General features: G+C 48.6%; 2 protein-coding genes across 3 annotated transcripts; one reads left to right on the top strand and one right to left on the bottom strand.

Moving 5' to 3' along the window:
* Positions 1-590: 590 nt before the first annotated feature.
* Positions 591-5,062, bottom strand: LOC125952526 (uncharacterized). Of its 2 annotated transcripts, XM_049682036.1 has the most exons (6): positions 4,984-5,049; positions 4,678-4,850; positions 2,569-4,513; positions 2,328-2,499; positions 1,659-2,264; positions 591-1,585 (listed from the first exon to the last, which is right to left on the bottom strand). In XM_049682036.1, exons 2-6 carry the CDS (start codon positions 4,733-4,735, stop codon positions 920-922), a joined length of 3,447 nt encoding a protein of 1,148 aa, XP_049537993.1. In that variant the 5' UTR covers positions 4,736-4,850; positions 4,984-5,049; the 3' UTR covers positions 591-919. The 2 variants fall into 2 exon arrangements, with proteins under 2 accessions (XP_049537993.1, XP_049537992.1); XM_049682035.1 differs by having other exon boundaries at positions 4,678-5,062.
* A 598-nt stretch (positions 5,063-5,660) lies between these two features.
* On the top strand, positions 5,661-11,767 carry LOC125952527 (uncharacterized). The gene is made up of 4 exons (XM_049682037.1): positions 5,661-6,158; positions 8,756-9,160; positions 9,252-9,476; positions 10,940-11,767. The coding sequence occupies exons 1-4, from the start codon at positions 5,823-5,825 to the stop codon at positions 11,147-11,149; spliced, it is 1,176 nt and encodes a 391-aa protein (XP_049537994.1). The 5' UTR covers positions 5,661-5,822; the 3' UTR covers positions 11,150-11,767.
* The last annotated feature ends 7,785 nt before the right edge of the window (positions 11,768-19,552 follow it).

Consider the following 19,552-nt stretch of genomic DNA (forward strand, 5'->3'; position numbering starts at 1 on the left):
AGTAGCTTAGTGTTTTATATTTCATTAGATATTTCACAGTAACTCATGAAATATTTCAAACAGTTTTTAAATTCAACGTGAAATATTTAACAACGAATGTGAAATATTTTAAACGATGTTAACCTAAGAGCAACCAAACCTAAGAGTGTAATTTTACATAACAATTCCACTGAATGTTTCTAACCCTTTTTTCGTTTTAGGATGATTTCACCATATCATTTTTTTCAAACATTTCACAGGCATTGCGAACTATTTCAAGCATGATTCCAAATGATCGGGGTTTCCTATTGTGTGTGTACTGTGTTGTGTGTTGTTCGTGAAATATTTCACAATATGAGTGAAATATTTCACATAATATTTTACTTTCCTTGTCCTCGCCATAGACAGTGGGGCGTTCGTTTTCAGCCACCTCAGCCTTCCTCTCGCTGCGTCGCAGGCAGAGGGGTACCTTGAGCGATCCCAAAATGTTATCTGAGTATGTTTAACAAATATTTTAACAATTTTTATAACACCAACTTGAATATTTTTATTGCTTTATATGTTTTACAAAGGTTCATATATTATTGCATGTGGTTCCGGACTTTTTTAGTGAATGTCTGAAGGGCGGCTGTGTGTGTGTACCATTTCCGGGGGGTTTCTGGTTAAACGCAACGGGTAGCAGCCGGATTTTAATTTTTCACAAAGAAACATGTTTTAAAAGATGTTCCAGCCAGGAGAAAAATGCTCGAGTTCATAAAATAGAGGCGCAATTAATCCAAGAACAATTAATACATTTTCTGAATGATTCTAATTCTTGTTTTTTATTTAAATATTTTTTCTGAGGTGCGATGTTCCTTTGTATGAGACACACGTGCTGTGCCTATAGGAACCTATTCTAATCACGATCAACCCCTATCTTGTATACCTAATGAATAAATCGCTATATAATATCAAACGTAGGTAACGTTAACAAACAGAACAATGAAATGAATACTTCCGTGCTACCGATCTGCTTCCGCCCCGCTCCACTGCCGAACAGCACCTTCACGTTCTTCTCGTTCGGATCGCGCACACCACAAGTCCTGTAGGACAGGGTGCGCTTACGCTTGCTGTTATCATATCCCGGAATGTAGATACTTGGCGAATCAAGCCGACCGACGGCCAGCAGACGGGAGAAATCCTGCTCTATTTTATGTGCACTGGGACCCTTGAAGTGAATGAGTATTTGAATACAAGCATCATTGTGCAGCGCCTTAGTATTCCGTGAGTCGATCGCCAGCATCCACTCTGGCAACCCCATGACGTGTCGCACATCTTCCAGGAACTGCGCCACTACGAACCGCGGTGGTTTCTTGAGGTTAATGTACTTTACGATATCATGATCCGGTTCAATATTAGCACAGGCGAATCGATGACCGGAGAAATCCGGTCCAAAAATGACAATCGATCGACCCAATGCACTCACTGTCCCTTCCAGCGGGAAGTTACTGTCCGTGAACACCTGTCGGCGGCTTCCGATCGAGATCGGCCCGAGACGAGCGGACACATCACCGACATAGCACCGGAGAGGATTATCGGGACCACATTCCCTTCGATACAGGTCGTGCTAGAAGGGGAGAGAGTCTCGTCAAACATCATCTTCTGCAAACTCATATTATGCTGTATAGATGGAAACTTACGTTCAAGGGATCGGCCAGCTGGGTGTAGTATGGGTTCCACACGTATCCTGCGGCCACACACCTTGTCTCGACCTGCGGTACCGTAGCATCTACTCCGACCGGGTTAACCCATATGTTCCAGCTATGGTTGTGGGTCACGTTACGGTCATGCTTTCCAGGATAACGCAGCTTCACCTCGATCGTCGTATCACTCTGGCTATTATCGTTGCCGATGAGCTGCGTGAAGCGTATATACCCGTAAGCGTACCCCGCTGGATGATGGAACGATGCGATAGCACGGATTTCACGCGCCTCACTAGGACTGTAACCTCGCTCCAGGGTACTGCAAGCCCAACGCCGTTGCTTTTCCTTTTTATGCACCACAATCGATCGACCGATAACACTCTCGTACCCGAACAGTGGCAACCGCGAATCATTGTACGCCTGCTCGTACATCGTGACACCATCTAACGTGCCAAACTTTCCACTCAGATCACCGATCTCATACTGATCCGTACTACCAAGCGCTGGCTGGGGTGATCTCTTTGGATCAACTTCACGAGGATTCCAGTGTCCATAAACGGTGGAGTCTTCGCACGGGAACTCCAGATCACCTTCGACAGGAGCCTACAGTAGTTAGCAAAATAAGTCAAGCGCTCCTCATTAACCATGGACTCCAGCGATACTTACTATGTGCACATGATAACCGCTGTTCTTGTCTAATCCTTTAAAATCGACCTCCACATTGGTAAGATCGTACTCCGATTGCTGAACCATTTCCATTTTACCCTTGATCGTCAGTGGATCACCATTTGAGTACCAATCTCTGGCGACAACTTTCCTCCGGTGATAGCCTCCAATTCTGTGAGAAAATTTAGAAATCTAATTTCACGCCATCAACCGCCAAACAGGTCGTCATATCAGTACTTACATCGAGCAAGCTAACCGCTCACCACGAGCCTTCGGTCCATTATCGTCAAAGATCACGACGGATCGGCCAATAATGCTCGAACTTCCACTCAGCGGAAGGTTCTGATCGACGAACATCTTACGACTGATCTGCGACGCTTCGCCTTTATTACCAGCGATATCGAGTGGCCCCAAACGGTTCGAAAGATCACCCAACCGACACAGCTCGTGCGATCGTTCCGTACAAACTTCATCCCACTGTTTGCCCATCAGAGCGGCCGCTTTGAACGGATTGTAGACGGATCCGGTACTAACGCAACGGTTTTGCCAATCGTAAAAATCTTTCCCGGGTGGCTCGCTAGTAATGGCCCAGCGATGGTTGGCCGTGTTGTTGATCGTCGAACCATCGGCATGAATAAGGTACTCGAATATGACAGCCGTATCAGCCCACGGTTCATCCTTCGGCTGGCGGAACAGGATACGACCTACGATCGGGTACCGGAAGAGCACTTGTGCCGAATGGATCGGCACCTGGTACGGTCGGTTCGTTTCATACAAAGCAATCGTTCCGCATGCCCATGGCATTTCGGTTATGTTCATCGGTTGTGTCCGGTTGTAACGTTGCACGGAGAAGGTGCGATAAAGGATGGAATGTGGACCTTGCAGCGGGAGAAACGTATCCCAATAGAGCCCCGATAGTTCCGCACTCTGACCAGGGAGGAACGGTGAATGCGGTTCCTTTTTATTCCGATTCAACAGCTTTCCACTGAGATCACCAATCGGATACTGATCCTGCGTTCCATATCCGGCCGGTGGTATCGATTGCTGCGAAACGCCAGCCGGATTAAAAGTGTCACCGGATGTATGACAATAGTCCGGATTTGGGGCCGCATAAGCCTGCAGCGGTAGTTGGTTCACTCTGAAGCTAGAGACATCTTTGGCGTAGTTTTCGTTGCCGAACAAATCGTTCGTGGTGGACGCAAAGTTGGCACTGATCCAAGTCGGTTCGAAGCGTGACCGTTGCGTGAACCTTATCTCTCCTCGCATACCCCCTCCATCCACCAGTGCCCTCGCGGTCAACGGTTTGTGGTGCCGGATTTTAGCACACGCCAGAAACGTATCGGGGTGACTGGGATCGAACACCACAACGTACAGTTTTCGCGATGGTCCGTACAGATCGCTCGGCAGCAGCACTAGCTGCCGGTCGTTAAACAGCTGCGGAAACTTTCTTCGCTGCGAATTGGTGCTTATACGAAGTGGCCCAACGCGACTATCAATGTCACCGATAGCCTTATCGACACCCCGGTTCTGCGGATCGAACACTAGCTGCAGCTTGTTGCAGTTATCTTCCGCATTCTGGGCATCGCTCTCGAAAATGTCCGTCACGTAGATCTTCCAGGCGTGCTCGGTTGACTCGGGATCGCCCATCTTGCGCGATTGCTCGCGGATGTGGAACAGGTTGGAGTAGATGAGTGTGTCCGAATGGTTCGACTCTTTGGCCGCCAGCCACCGGAAGTAGATGGAGCCCGTTATCGGGCTGGTAAAGCGTGCCTCGGCCAGATGATCCTCGGAGCCATCGCGCGTCGTAATCGTTGCGCAGATCCGCACGTTAGCGTTCGGATCGTGCAGCACCAACGATTTGCCCCACAGTCCCTTCTCGCCGGTCAGTGCGATGGTGTTCAGCCAGCTGGTGGACTCGTTGCCCGGGAGCATCAGATAGCCAAGGTCATCATCGAACGACCACAGTTGCTCACCGAGCCGTGCTATGTCGCAGCGATCCCGCGGATCGATCACGGTGTAATCGACGGGCAGCTGATGAACGGCCCAGCTCCATGCCTGGTCCGGGTACTGGAGCGTCGTCTCGAGCTCGGAAGCAATTAACACTTGTCGCTCGTCGTGCTGCGAGAAGCTGATTTCGCCGTGAAGTCCACGGTGCGAAATGTACGCCACCAGGTTTACGCCTTCCGCTATAGAGGCGAGAGTGAGAACGGTGAGCAAAGCATTTGCCAGTAGAATCCACTCTTCCGCACAAAACCAGTCGGCCGCAACCAACAACAACGGCCAGGGGGAATGGTCAACGTGGCAATAGCCGTGGCGTGGCGCGCCAAACCGATCGAACACATTCACTTACCTTTGCTTGCGAGCAGCAGCAGCACAACGATCGCGCATACGCCCGTGATCGCCTTCATGTTGAATCACTTCTCGTCTCGTCGAGCGACTTACTCCAACTGTACTTCAAAAGTGGTGGCGTAGAACTTACACTTTACATAACGACGGACGCTATTCGCGATGACCAACGCAAGACTGAACCCGGCAACAGATAGTGAATGTGAAATCCGTTGTGGCAACAAAAATCCCCAGCCCAAGATCGTCGTGGTGCCGACCGGCAAGATCGTCCTACGGTCGATCGTACGGTTGGGCGATTTCTCTTACTCACCTTTTAATGCGTGGTTCGTGGTCTCTCTTCCTCTCCCTGTTTTTCTTTCTCTTTGAGATTCTCCTTCGCGTCGGTATACATTAAGGTGCGTGCACGTTTCCGTAGACCGTTATGACTCACAAACCCCTTCTCCACATTAATGTTGGAATTTTGTTTTGATTCTCCTTTTACTCCTGTCTATTGCTTTCATCTTCATTTTCTGCCTGTAGTCTCTCCGTGAATGCCGGTAAAGGCTTAAAAGGGCCAGTGTGGAAAAGATCGCATTTGAAATGACAGTTTGAAAGGTGCATGCTGGCCAAATCACCTACATAAAGATAGTACCATTGTATCGGCTGGAAAGGAGTAATTCAAACACAGAAACGTTAATCATGATGCTTCTTAAAGGGGATTTTTAGATTGATAAGAGTTCGCTGAGATCATCGTAATTATCCCGGCGCAATTTGTACAATTCCTTCGCGAGGAAAGAACCGTGGAATCCGTCTATCTTCCTTCGCGAGTTTTGTTTGTAAACATGAGCACGTGGTATGGTTATCCCTTCCCCGCACGTCCCACATTAAAGCAACCCTCGCACCCCGCAAGCATAACGCATGCGTATCACAAAAATCTCTCTCCGTCGCGCGCCTAGGGAGAGAACAAATTTATCGACCCGTTTCTGTCGTTCCGTAAGCGATTTTCACTTCACGGCAAAGTGTCCCCCAAGTGGTAGGTTGGTAGAATTCTTTAGTGAGCTCGATTGATTTTAATTGGCGAGCGTTTGGACCGGGAATCGATTTCAACATTGTCGTCCCCGCAGCTGTGTGCTGTTCTGATTGCTGTGTAACAGAGTGTTATCGCGAAATATGCAACCTCGAGTGCAGCTGCTGGCAGTGGCCGTCCTAGCGGGTGCGCTGGTGCAAGGCTCGTACGCGTACTACAGCGGACCGTTTCTATTCTGGGGATTGAGTGAGCTGAAAGATTTGCAAACGCCTGGCGCTCTGGCCGAGCTGGATGACAAAGTGTTGCGGGATCTCTACTCGAATGCGGCCGCCGTCGTGATTTTTCTGCGTAACGGGACGACCAAACTGTCGGAGGACAGTTTTCCGGCATTCAAGCGCATTCTAGACAAGCATGAGTTCGTCTACAGTCCGCAGCAAATGCTCGGTTCTAATCCGCTCGACTATAACGTTAACGCTGAGGTAAGCAAATAATGGTCAAGTGAAGCAGCCGATGAGCTTGCACGGGGGCGCACCCATAGCTTGTGGAACGATGGCCCCTATTACGAAAAAGTCGATAACGCTATCGATCGACAAATTAATCGACTCGAATTTCAGATGAACACAATCGATATCGAGTCGATAACGCGGAGCTGCTCGAAAGCAGGCAATACGTCAAAAGTTGTTTAAATTGACAGTTATTATAGAAAATTTTGGGGGAAATGCTGATGATCTGATGCTGATCTGCTATCTTTTTGGTTAATTTTATAACCTAATTCATGTATAATCATGAAATACATGTTTTTTCATGTTCATTTTCATGTTTTTTGGTGATGTATTTTAATATTCCTTCTCGATATTTCGATCGAGAGGGTGGATTTTCAGAACGTTTACCCTAGCGACGGGTCCTCTGATAGATAACAGAAACCGCGATGTAAGTTTTGCTAGGACGATGTGGTGCAGGTGTCTCTTGGGTTCCGCAGTTAGCTCCGTGAAGATTGTGGGCGTTTAGAACTGTTGACGACGCCGAATTTGACTGGTGATTCTTACGACGGTGTTCCGACGCGATTACTGGAGCATTAAGAAAGCCAGGAATCGCCGTGTCACCGCATCGAAGCATCCGGTTGGCTAATCGCGAAGGTTCTACAAACAGCCGCATATGCGCAATCAAAAATCGATGGAAATTACATTGCATTCCATGCAGAATTAAGCTTTGATTGGTTTAAAAAATATCTGCTTTTAATAAGAGCTTTTCGCTGCTAAATTATAGGAAAAAAATTTTTTTGATGCGAAAAATATTTTTTAAAAAGGGGGCAAGACAGGGAATATCAAATAAAACATTTAAGAATGTTTTCCTTCATCCTAATTAACATTTACATGCTTAAAAACTACCATCTTCCAACCAAAAACAGCGTTAAAGATGAACTATCGACGCTATCGACTGCTCCGGAGCAGTCGATAACTAATCGATCGATAAATGTGCGTTCGCAATGCCATTTTGTCGATTGACAACCAAACTGCTCGAAAAAATGTATGGGATGACAGTTCGAGTCGATTATTTCCTTATCGATCGACAAGCGGCTTTATCGATCGACAAGGAATGAACCAAAATGAACAAAAATGACCAAAAGTTCATCCCTTGTCGATCGATAGCGTTATCGACTTTTTCGTAATAGGGGCCGATGTACGAAGGGAAGGCTAGACCACAAAAAGCGATACTGCTGCTTCTAGTGATCTACAATGTGTTTTATTTTATGTTTTCAGCTGATTGATATTGAATCCTTTAGAGGGGAAAGCAGAGTATTAGTTTTATTCGAAAGATACAAACAAATAGCAAACGAGTGAACATATTTTTCTCGTTTTAGTTAATCTGAGACGTTTTTAGCAATATTATCAAAAGAAGGGAACCTGTTTCGAGTCGAATTGTTGCTTGTATTTTCAAATTAGTAGCAGTAAGGAAAAAAATATGTCTATTCGACATATTACAAACAGTTTTTCACCGGTTTTGTAGCACGTGAGCAAAAGTTATTTTATTAACAGCATGCTGTTAACTTACATTTTGGTACACTTGACGCATTATACATCACAATGTATTGGATACGGTGGTTACACGTGATTCTAGCAAGGCCCTTTCCTGGTTTAGCAACATCGTGTTGTCCATCACGTGAGATTTTTTGCATCATGGGTTTGAGGCGCTTGCAAACAATGTTTACTTTTATTGAAACTCCTGTCGATTCGGCAAGTTTATTTTGAATCGCGGCGGATTAATCCGCATCGAGAAATACTGCCGATTCATCATTTCGATCATTCCATGCTGTTGATGTTCTTTTCTGAGGAACAAGAACAATAACCATGTAATCCACTTTGAACACATTCAGCTAGAGCATTAAAGTTCATGTTTTTCGAATAATGGATTCTTTCTTTCGAAGCTGCTTCTAAAATACGCCATCTATTATTTTTATATAACATTAACACTATTATTTTTTATATTAACATTAACATTACAGAGAGACTAGGGTGAAGGCCTTTGCCAAGGCGCAACTCTTTAGTTGCTTAGGCACGGTCCGTCAAGTTATTAGGAGGAGCATTTTTGGAGTGACGAATAAGTAAGGTAGCTGGAGCAAATGTTACTCCCAAATAAGGTCGCTTCAGACAGGTGTTCTCGCGATGCAAGTGCCTTGGCACTGCCGTCCATGCTGCGCGGCATCTCGTAAGAGGAAAACAGCAGCAGAGTGGTTACGGGAAACCAAGCTAGTGGTTTAGTGGGTGTAAGTCCCATACTGTTCCTGAGGACTTTCATCAGGAGCGTACTCCGACGTTGCTCAGGAGCGTAATATTCCGACTAGTTTGAAAAACAAACAAAAAATTAACGACGAATTTAAAAAAAGAAAATTTTACTCAGCAAAGCTCAAACCACACTCAGCAAAGCTCGCAGCTGCTGTGGCGCTCGTATCGGCAAAGGGAATAAACTTTTAAATCTTCTTCCGCTCGAGCAACTGAAGTTTTTCAAACGCAACGATTTTGCCTCCAAAAACACAAAAAAAAACTGATGCTCCTGATGGTCCTTGATCACTTTCCAGATTATTAACTTAGTCGGAGCCCCGTCGCAACAAGATGTGGAACTGTCAGCCTTGTTCCGCGATTCGGCAGAGAACTACGGTGAGCACAAAGTGTTGGGCATTCTGGCGAACCAGCTCGAGGAACCGCACGTCCTCCAGAAGCGTGAGGCCAAAGCCCGGGAGGATTTCTCGACCAGCACCACTCCCGGTAGTCCGACCGACGAGCCGGAAATTGCCGACTCGAAGTATGACGTGCCCGGTAAGGTCATCCTGGTCGTCTCCACTCCGCCGGTGCTGAAGATGCTGAACGATTCCGATGAAGTTGAAACGTCGTACGTTCTCTCCGAGCACACGCTGGCCACGTACGATGCCCGCGAGCGCGAAAGCAAACTGATCGTGACGTTCAAAGTGGAAGACTCCATCAAGGTAACGTAACATAGCTGGTTCTCTCTCTCTCGGCGGAAGACCGAAGAAAGTGACACTGATACTGACTTGCGACTGACTTTAACACTTCCAGCTGACTCTTAAATTCCGTTTCGACATGGATTCCGGGTACTGGTCCATGTCCAAGGTGGACGTGTTCGTGATGGATACCAAGAGCAAGGACGGTACCAAGTCGCTCGATACGACGCTCGAGCTCGAGGGTAAGGCACCGTACGCACCACTCGGTGCCTCGTACGCGTGCTCCCGACAGCTTGTTTTCCGTAATGGCACAACGGTTCTTACGCTGGAGAACATACAGGTGAGCAAACGGTTGCGCAATACCCAGGTAGTCATCGATAGCCGTTATCGCGCCGCAGAACTCCGCTGAGAAATGGCTAAAGGCCAACGCACAATGGAGTGTAGTGTGGAGTGTATGTTTGTGCAGCCCAAGCCTCCACTCAATTGTTTTATTGCGTCGAAGATACGCATCATTTATCATCAAATTATTCAAATTCTTCCATACACCTCTCGCACTCGGTGATCTCGTGTCTACCGCCGCGACGGAACCCACGTAATGGGGCAGTCGGGCAGATGCAACAAAATTATGAGAAAACGTACACGCGGCAGAGGCGCAGACACGTAAACTAGCAAAAAAAAACACAGAAAAAGAAATGAAAAGAAAAGAGGTAACCTGGGCTTGGGGAAGGAAAAACTGGAGCACCCAGTGCCGCACTTACGGTGGCGGTGATGATGGCGCTAGGCCACATGTGGAGTGCCTGCCCGTGTAATTACATACACACACGCGGGCACAATGTAAACATTATTATTTATAATTTTCTCGCACGCACATGATGCGTCTGGTGCGATCGAAGACGGCGACGACGCCGACGACAACCACCGTCAACGAACGTTCGTGGTTTGTGGATTGATGTAATGGATTGCTCTGGATAAAGCTCATCTCGCTCATCCCCTTTTCACCAGCTGTCTGACCCACCTTTGCTGGACCAGAGAGAAGACGGGGGGGGGGGGGGGGTGAAGCAACATATGAATCCGACAGGAGCCATGATTGTGGCTGATTAAGCAATCCGGCTGATTGTTTGAACACTCCATAAAACTCCCCTTTGGCTGGCAATTCCCAACATTTCCATTCGCGAGAACGATTCATCTGCGAGATTGCTCCGTTCAGTCGTCATTTTTCCAGGAGAAAAGCGCGCGCTTTCCACCGATTGATTTCTCGCCGTGCCGATTTGGCCGATGCCGAATCGCCTTGAATCTCTGCTTTGGTTGAATTGGCATTTCCCCGTGTATCCGTGCGATGCTTCGAGCGCTGCTCCTGATTATTGCTGGGCCGTGGCCGAACGCTTTGGTTTTGCATAACGCAGGCGCACCACAAAAGACAAGGTGCAAAATACGCTCGGAACCACCGCTAAAGACGACGACAACGTCGCTTCATTAAGCGTTACCCACGGAGAGTGCTAAAACCTTTGAAGCTCATCATAAAACCCAGCCCACCAGTGCCCAGCTGGTCAGCCGTTTGTGACCGTTTCTTGGCCGTTGATTCGCGGCCGAGGGAAATCGCAAAACGCATTGCGTAATGGCGGCACCTTTTGGGCGGGACAGGAAGGAAGAAACGAAGTTTTGGTTGCATAGGTTTCGGAGGCCGTTGTTTTTGAAGTCTCCCGATGGATTTTTTTGTTTTGTTTTTTGCAGGCCTCGTTAGTTTGCTTTACTTCTTCTCATACTTATTCGTCTTCTTTTCCACAATCGAACCCCCGAAAACAGGTACAACCGGCCATGGATGGTAAAACGAAGTTCGACAGCGCCTGGGACTGCATCGGGTTCACCACGGCACCGATCTTGTCCGGACTGTTCGTAACGACGATTATGCTGGCCGGGTTAACCGTCGCGATCATTGCGATACTGGACATCAAACCACCGAACCGGTTCGAGTCGCGCACCGGAAAGCAGTTGACATTCACCGTACAGGAGTAAGGCACCTGCCCTCTCCTCGGGACAGTTCCAGAGAGTCCAGAAAGATCAACGGAGGAGCATCGGAGCGAGGTCGGACGTTATCAACAACAGCAACAACAACAACAACAAGCTGCCAATGGAGGTCAGAGATCGCGTCTCCGGGAACCGGAAGAACGAGCTACAGGAGTGTGAAGGAGGTTACACGGATCAACATCGGCATCATGGTCTTCTCCACTGCCTGGAACCTTGATTTGATCGAGGACAGTAGATAGAGGAGGTCACCTCTGGGAGCAGTAGATAGCAGTCGGGAGAGTCGATATTAGCTGCAACATGAAATACTCGAAACCTGAATTGCATTCCGGTAGTTCACACGTTTGAAATCGTTATCTAGGGTTTACGGGAGTATTCGGCTTCAGCATGGCTTGTTACACGCCACACGATCGAAGCCACCTTGCGTTGTGTAACGACCAGCATCCATCAGCGAGGATATCGTGTTAGGGAAGGCAACGGATATACGGAGTAGACCATAAACCTGACCATCGGGAGACACGGAAGAAGACGAACCAGAATGTAAATGTGTGTGCGTGTGTGCATGTGTGTGTGTATTCCGAATAGCTTAAACGGGCAATAAATATCTTCAACTCACTTTAGGGCGCTTCTCGAGCTCACTCTCAGTATCCAAAAAAGGTGCACATCCATCCAAACGACCACAAATTGTAGCTCCCCACAGTTGGGATGTCTCGCCAGAGAGGGAGAGGGAGAGCTTTCACTTTCCTTGCAGCGCTCTTCCAGGACGGGCGACACGATGATACGGGGAGATGTTGATGGGCTCGTAAGAAGTAAGCCGTCGATCGTCAATCGGATCAGGTATAGGCACTGCGCGCACAGTGAATGAAAGTGAAAACTGGTCATTCGGTTGGAAAAACTCGCGCCATATGGCGGTGTACACGCATGTGATAAAGATCACTTTGCCGCTGCTACCGATCACTACGATGACGACCCACGACCACGACGACGACGACGACGACGACGACGACGACGACGATGATGGTGGTCATTTAAAGGAGATTAAAACGGTAACTTCTTCGCTGCAGCAGCCTCGCGAGTCCCACTATCAGGTTTATACCCCGCGCTCTCTCATCTCTTTCCTGTCCCTCTTTTGACTTCACCGACACCGATGGTCGAAGTGTCCCTTTTGCGGGAGGTCTTTAGCTACCCACGTAGTAAGCAGCACGCATGAAATCGATAAATGGAAACTCGCCAGGTTATGAATATGGATACACAGCGCCCGACAGCCACACCGACACTTCGATCTCGGTGGTCATCGTGGTCGGTGCTGTCGGTGCTGGCATGTCTGTTGACAATAATTACTGACACTCTGACGGGTGAGGGTGCTCGCGAAGGCACGCGGTACATAATTCGTGATTATTGTTTCGGGAAAAGGGTTATCGACACTCTGCTCGGCAAAAAGTCAAAGACCGCTACGTAAACGTATAGACGTCGTCATCTTGACAGCCACTGCAGCCACTGCAACAAGATGATTCATTTTATGCGTTGGCCACACCACGTCGATCGATCGGTGTGTTATGCAAAGTGTATGTTCCCGCCTTATGTGTCACCGTGGGGTCCCAATTATTATTGCCGTGGCAACTACTAGAGTCGCGACCTAACCGGAATGCCCTTCCGGCGATGCAGTCGACTACGCTGCATCATTTCCTTTCGCTTTCGCGCTACCCGGGTCCAGAAGGACGAAGCGTGTAGGGATGCGGTCAGCTCGGCCATCCTCGAAAGGTCGCTGCGTTTGACCGGTGTCTCGGTCGGTGCAGCATGTGAAAGTGATTTAATTAACTTCGTTTCCTTCCCAGCCGCTGTTGACCATCTTCGACCGGGGGCACCACAAACCGCACCGAGTTGACGTCGCGTACGACGTGCGTAATGGCACCACTGTGATGATGGCTTCCGTTTGCATGTTCTGCAAATGGAAGCCATCGTTTTGTACCGTTCCGCCGCGATCAAATGGCCGGTGGTGGTCTCGCGTTATCGATAAATTTAATTTACCGATGGGTGAGTACATCGGCGAAGATTCGATGGCGCACTGTGGCTGTGGATCCGTGGTCCATTCAACCGGTTGCGCGGCAGTTATGCGGCATTCCCGGCAGCAAATGCAAATGGTGCGATGGCGTGAGATGAACCGAATGGACACGGTACAACCGCGCGGTGCGGCATCTTCATTAGAAGCGTCATGTTTACAAGTAGTTGGTTGGTGTGCACGCACGCACCTCTGCAAAAACCCGATAACGACCCGATCGCGTACCAGGTGCCTCCGTGGGGACGACCTGTTTGACAGCGTTCCGGTCCTGAGTCCGGCGGGTCTCGTCTCGGAACTCCACGGTCAATGCTTCACTAATGGCGCAATGGCTTTCGGAACTATGGCTGCGGATATGGCGGGCGGAATCAAAGTGTAATCCTCGTGGAAACTCGCGGTGAAGCGCATGATTAGCAGCTGGAGCTGATGCGCTACAATCACTGTCGCTCCACTGTCGCATTCGGTGAAATCCAATCAAGACGAATCGACCCCGAGAACCTGTTCCCGGGGGGCATCGTTTCGTTCAGCCTCTTTCTTCCCAATCTAGAAATTCCCCTGGTCTTTGTGTGTGTGCGCGTGCTAGTGTGTCACCGGATGCAGAATGGCCCCAAAAATCATGGTGGAGATTGTGTGACCCGCTGGAAAGGAAATAATTCTTTCCAGCTCGCCCTCCATCCGCTCGCACCGTGAGGTCACATCCGAGGGCGAAATTAGGGTTTTGGGTGCTTGTTGTGGTGCGGCTGTGAATCCGCCACCGAACCCTTCCTTTTGGCCACCAGGAAGACTCACGGGAAGAGAACTGATTTTGGTGGCGGAGGGGAAATGTTATAAAATTAATTTGCTGCATCGCACGGTTTCGGGGTGAAGATGGAACGGCGGTTGCAGTGTGCGGTTGATTGATGTCTAAGATAACAGGGCTGAAGCCTCGCGGGAGGACCGGCCGGTGGTGTCGATCCAGGAAGAACCCACCACGCCACGGGTTTGTGGGTTAATTAGGAGCGAAATTTCGAGCGTCGCCAGTGAAGAGTTCGACAGGAAGGGAAAGGTCTCGCCTGGCCGACCATCTTAACCTTAATGCGATATTGAAATGAGGCAAATTTACAACGGTCAGTTTATGGGACCACTTCACCGGACCCTACAGGTGGGTGGAGCCCCGAGCGATCTATATATGTTGCCCCGTTGATGTTGTTAATACCTTTTTGGAGTGCTTGAGGGGAAGTCTAAAGTGTGCTTAATGATTTGTCTATTGGGCATCAAATTGAGTTTAATCGATTTCATGCAGCTTGAGATTCGCCTACTTTGGAGACATTTGCTAGATTAGACATCTAAGGCTTAACTTAAGCATTTTTAGCCACTGTTAAAACTGTTATTAAATTAAAATTTTGCAATGCAATAAATTTATTTAATTTAAGTCAATTTAATAATCGCCTGCTTTATTAGGTGTCATGCTTTAGACGCGCTATTATTTGGCTAGGAAGATGGACTGAGCTTATCTATGTTTGTTTAATCAACAATTAGTTCATTTGACCCAACTTCTTCTTTTGCACTAAATGGTTTTTATAAAAACCAAAGATTGTTAGCTTCCATTAGGGTCAAGCTAATCAAGTGATATTATCCTAAAAGTTTATACATATTTTTACTTTCCAAACTATTATTTGGAATTGCTCACAATCTTTGACAAAATTTGTGAAGAATCGGTCGATCGTGGATTGAACTGGGATCTTATATTTGGCACATTCGAACGACAGTTTTACAGGTCCCGGTATTGTTCGAGGACAATCTTAATGAGGGATTGCATTTTTGAAACAGAATAATAGGAAGCTTTTAACATCTTCCAGGAAGTAGCAAGAATCTTTTCAACGAAAGTAAATAAAGTGACGAGATTTAAAATGTAAAAGTTTCGACTAAAAGGAATTGGTTGAGGAAGAGATTTAGTTGGTGTGAAGAACAGTATTTGAATGAATCAATGGGATCAAAAGAATAGCATACATTAGGCTGCTGCTAACATATGTAAGAACTGGCGAGCTGTATCTTTCTTTTTCAATATGGTTAAGACATCTTGGAAAAATACACATAATATATTTGTGATCAATATTGATTGCAATGCTGCATATTGTTTAAAAAATGGAATAATTACCTCAAATATTAGTGCTCCACAGTGCTGTTTTGAATCTGTTGCAAAAGAGTTTTGTTAGTTTCGGATGTTGGTTAGAAGATCCGGAATCACATGTCTCTTTAATGTTTTGATTTTACAAACCGTAGCTTAACCTTTAGTTATACTATACTACAAAATAGAAATTAAGTTGTATTTTAAAGGCATGTGATTGTATCTTTATATCTATAAAAGGAGGAAGAGTGTCAGAGAAGAAACTATTGTCTTTTCTGGAGCACCATGCGGTGTTATAGTAGTGCTTAGCAGGTCAGGGATTTCTCGCCATCTCAAACTATAGTACAGCAAACATGGCGTGACAAAGGTTATCAAGCATATTAATTTAATGCTATTCCTGCTACCCTACCACTAACATCAATCGAAAGTTTGTCTGTTTGTGAAACAACGGCTGACGAAAGCGAGTGAAACCGAAATTCTATCGCAGGACTTTAAACGAAGCAGTATTTTGGCATCCGCGGCTGTGCTGATCCTGAGTTCCGAGCAAGCACCATTAAGTAGTCCCTAAATATTTTACAATTTAAATGAGCGGAATGCAAGCGGTGTATACAAATAACTTTTCTTTTCACCATCAGCATGGATAGCATCTGTTTAGCAAAATGAAACTATCCCTGAACTGCGTACCCCCTAAGCTGAGCTTAGTTCAGACGATTTCTAATCTCTTGCTTGCTATCACCCTTAACATCCAGCCAACAGCAGCAATCTCTTCCGTTTCTCGTTTCGCGCGATTTAGGCATCATCGAAACTCGTAGTATCAGCACAAAAAAAAAACAAGAAATGGCGAACGCACCGCGTTGACCCTCATTCCAATGACACCGCATTGACACACTAATTTCTCCATTCCGTTAGTCAGACAAACACACACACACACACCCCGAGTGTCGTGTCATCAAATTTTGACGATCATCCCCTCGCGCGATAGGAGGACAACTTTAGATGCTCATCGTCCAACGGCGCGTGCAAAGATCGAGCAGCGGGATCTCCACCACCGGCCTCCCTCACCACCTTACCTATCGATCAGGTCACCCACCTAGCGAGCTGACCTCCAGCAGGAGAAGACGCAGGAGAAAACAAAACAACATCGTCAAATAAACACAGAAACTCCACCTTTTCTCGTTCTCGCTCGCTCCCCACTCCCAGGGCGGGAATTGAAAGTGACAAGAAAGGAAAAGTCGTTTTCCATCCCCCATCCCAAGCGGCCATCGTATGATCAGCAGCAACAGCTCGTCTGCTTACTCAGCCTGATCCTCGCTCCTCAGCGGAATCTGATCCGATGATCCCACCCTTGGAATGGAGGCTTTTTGCGCGGCCTGTTGGGTAGAGCGCCAGCTTCTTGCTGGGAGGATAAGAGCCAACGATCAACTGCCAAACCAGACACACACACACATACGCGTATGTGTGTCTGCCAAAGTCGTAGAAATGATGATGAAAGTGGTCGCAGGATGAAAGTAGACGCGCGGTTTTGCGCGTTCCCGAGTCCCCAGGCCCAAGTCGTGTGCTGGTGTGGCCAACAGCAGTCGCAGTCTACCAGCCTGCCTGCCGGTCGTTGCCATGCCCCTGGGATCGAAGTGCGTTGCGGATCGAAATTAACCCCTGCAGGCATCGGTTGACCTACTTCCTGTGGCTACTCCTCCTCACAGCCGGTCGGTCAGCCCAGGTCCTCCCGTCTTCTCCGTTTTGTTTTGTTTTCCGTCCTATCTCTTACTGTCTCTCTCTCCTCGTCTTTCACTGTCGAAGGAATGCTCTTCAACCGCAGTACCGTAGTGGGACCAAAAGATGGTTAAGTTATGCCGATTCTTTCCTACCGAGCATTCGCCACATGAGGGGGACGAGCATCGTGCATTCGCGGTCCTTGTCCTGTACCGGTTTGTGGCTGCGCCTGATAGTGCGCAGTTCAATGACCTGCCAGGGAAGATGAGATGTTTCGGTGAGGTTGCGATTCGCGACGAAATGAAAAGTTGATCTGGACTCTGAGCCCTCCACCCTAATGATCGGCACATCACATTTGAATAGAAGTCACCGGAGCATCGGGGCCGGTGGCAGCACCTAATCAGCGGAGGCTTTATCCGCTCCGCACTCTTATCTGTATCGTCGGTCGGTGGACAGCAGCAGCAGCAACAGCAGCAAAGGCTGATCGGCGGCGCTCGAAAGTGTCGATCTCTAGCCATAAATTACTATGCAAAGTGCGCTCGCTCGCCACCTGTTCCTTGGCACATTGTAGCTTTACCACCGCAAGCATGGTGGATTAATCGTGGATCGCGTTGAAGTCGCGCTCCACTCCTGATCGAGTGATCCTGAGTTCGGGCCACGGGAAAGCTTGATTATGATGTGTGCGACCATCGCGTCAGTCCTACCGACCGACCGACCGACCGACTACCGATAACTCCTTGGATGGTGCAATTGCAACGGCGCCGGTGTCGTCGTCGCCTACTGCGCAATCAGCGGGCAACTTCGGGAAGGGACGGACTGCCTGAACTGCTGACACGTCGGTAGACCACGGGGGAAGCGCCAACCAAGAGAAAGCCCTCATCGCCTTCCGCCAAAAGGGACTCCGCGTGGTGTTATCGGCATTGGCGACAAGGGGAAGGTGTGTGCCGGCCCGGGGCACAACAACTTTCACCGCTGGCACTACTGCCGCTGTTGCTGCCATGTGGCATGCCCCCCCTTCCCATGAGTCGGGCGGGGTCGAAGATGCCGAGGGCACGAGGATTTCGGCGGTGTAAAGCTGATAAAATTATTTATTGATCTTGGCACTCGGAGGGGGGACCCGACCCGACCCAAGATTAGGAGCTTAGGAGCTTTCGGAGCCACCTTCTGATGCGCAGCCATTCAGACGAGCATTCCGGGCGGGAGGGGGGGGGGATCTTGTTTTGACGAGGACACGAGAAGGCGGAATGGAATTCGGAATGGAAGTGGCACGACCATCCGTGTCTGTCGGTGTGGTCGGCGAAGCATTGGCATTTGGAACGGAACGAACGAATCCGTCGTAACCACACACACAACAGATGCCCGTCTGGGCATGTGGCATGTGGTCCCGGGGCTGCGGTTGCCGTCGAGAATTACGGCCGATGGTTCCATGATTCGATCGAAGATCACGCGAGACAATTGGTGGAGAAAATTGTTCAATATTTGTGCTCCAAAGGCCATCGCGTTCCGGCGGTGATTGCGCGGTACCTTCATACCTTCGGTCCTTATCGGTACCGCGACCAAAGTGTCGATTACTCAATGCATCATCACCCAGCATCATCCTCATCATCATCATCTTCGTCTACGTCTTCTGCATGCAGCATGCAACCGCGGCCGATGTTAGCCGATCGTGCCATAGAAGATCACACGATCACGACGACGACGACGACTACGACGACGAGTAGTGGTGATGAAACTGGGCGGGGGGGGGGGGGGGGGGGGGGGCAGCAGACTGCGGAGCGGAGTGATGCCCAGTATTGGTGGCTTCCTTCTTCCGTAGGCTAAGACCCTTTTCGCGGTTATGCTGCGCATCCAGCATCGTTCCACGCGATGCCGATGTATGCTTTCGTAATCAGTTTCCCATTATTAGGCGGCCCGTTTGCGGTGGTGCTGGTGGTGGTGGTGGCCAGTCAGTCCGTGCCGATACTCCGCCCGTCCCGTCGCACATATTTCATTAACTTTCCCACATGGTGATGGTAGAAAAGGGCGCCGCTGGGGAAGCTATTTGCATATACCGTTGAGCGATGAGCGGTGATTCAATCAAAATGTCTCCACACCCGAGGTCCCCGAGGTCGCGTTTCGGGGTGGTGGTGGATTGGAAAACCAATCTCCTGCATTGCCCGGGACTCGGGAATAAATTAGCTACAATTATTTGTTTTTATCGCGCGCCTGGAAGAAGGTGGGCCTTTTGGGCGCACACACTAAGATGATCACGAGAGGTCAAGAGTCGGGGTGCATCATATGCTGCTAACCGATCGATCGAATCGTTCCCGATCGGTCGGCGTAAAGTGTCGACTTTCCGCTTGAATTGGAATGCGATTTTCGAAGAAAGCGCCCATTAACCAACAAAACGGGTGGACAAATCACCTGAAGGTGTGTCTTGCTAGCCGGAATGCGTCGTGGGGTGCCACCACCGACTGGCCCAATGGATGGTAAAATTGAAAGTTGACCGACCGTTCCGAGTTCCAATAATCGGCGATGCGTA

Source organism: Anopheles darlingi, chromosome 2, assembly GCF_943734745.1.
Source record: "Anopheles darlingi chromosome 2, idAnoDarlMG_H_01, whole genome shotgun sequence".
Taxonomy (NCBI): domain Eukaryota; kingdom Metazoa; phylum Arthropoda; class Insecta; order Diptera; family Culicidae; genus Anopheles; species Anopheles darlingi.

Excerpts from the sequence above, each read along its gene's own strand:
- LOC125952526 (XM_049682035.1), bottom strand. The coding sequence starts at position 4,735 with ATGAAGGCGATCACGGGCGTATGCGCGATCGTTGTGCTGCTGCTGCTC. Across the intron at positions 4,514-4,677 it reads GCTGCTGCTCGCAAGCAAAG|CGGAAGGCGTAAACCTGGTG; the intron begins GTAAGTGAATGT and ends TCGCCTCTATAG. Across the intron at positions 2,265-2,327 it reads GCGGTTATCATGTGCACATA|GCTCCTGTCGAAGGTGATCT; the intron begins GTAAGTATCGCT and ends TAACTACTGTAG.
- LOC125952527 (XM_049682037.1), top strand. The coding sequence starts at position 5,823 with ATGCAACCTCGAGTGCAGCTGCTGGCAGTGGCCGTCCTAGCGGGTGCG. Across the intron at positions 9,161-9,251 it reads AAGTGGAAGACTCCATCAAG|CTGACTCTTAAATTCCGTTT; the intron begins GTAACGTAACAT and ends TAACACTTCCAG. Across the intron at positions 9,477-10,939 it reads TTACGCTGGAGAACATACAG|GTACAACCGGCCATGGATGG; the intron begins GTGAGCAAACGG and ends CCCCGAAAACAG.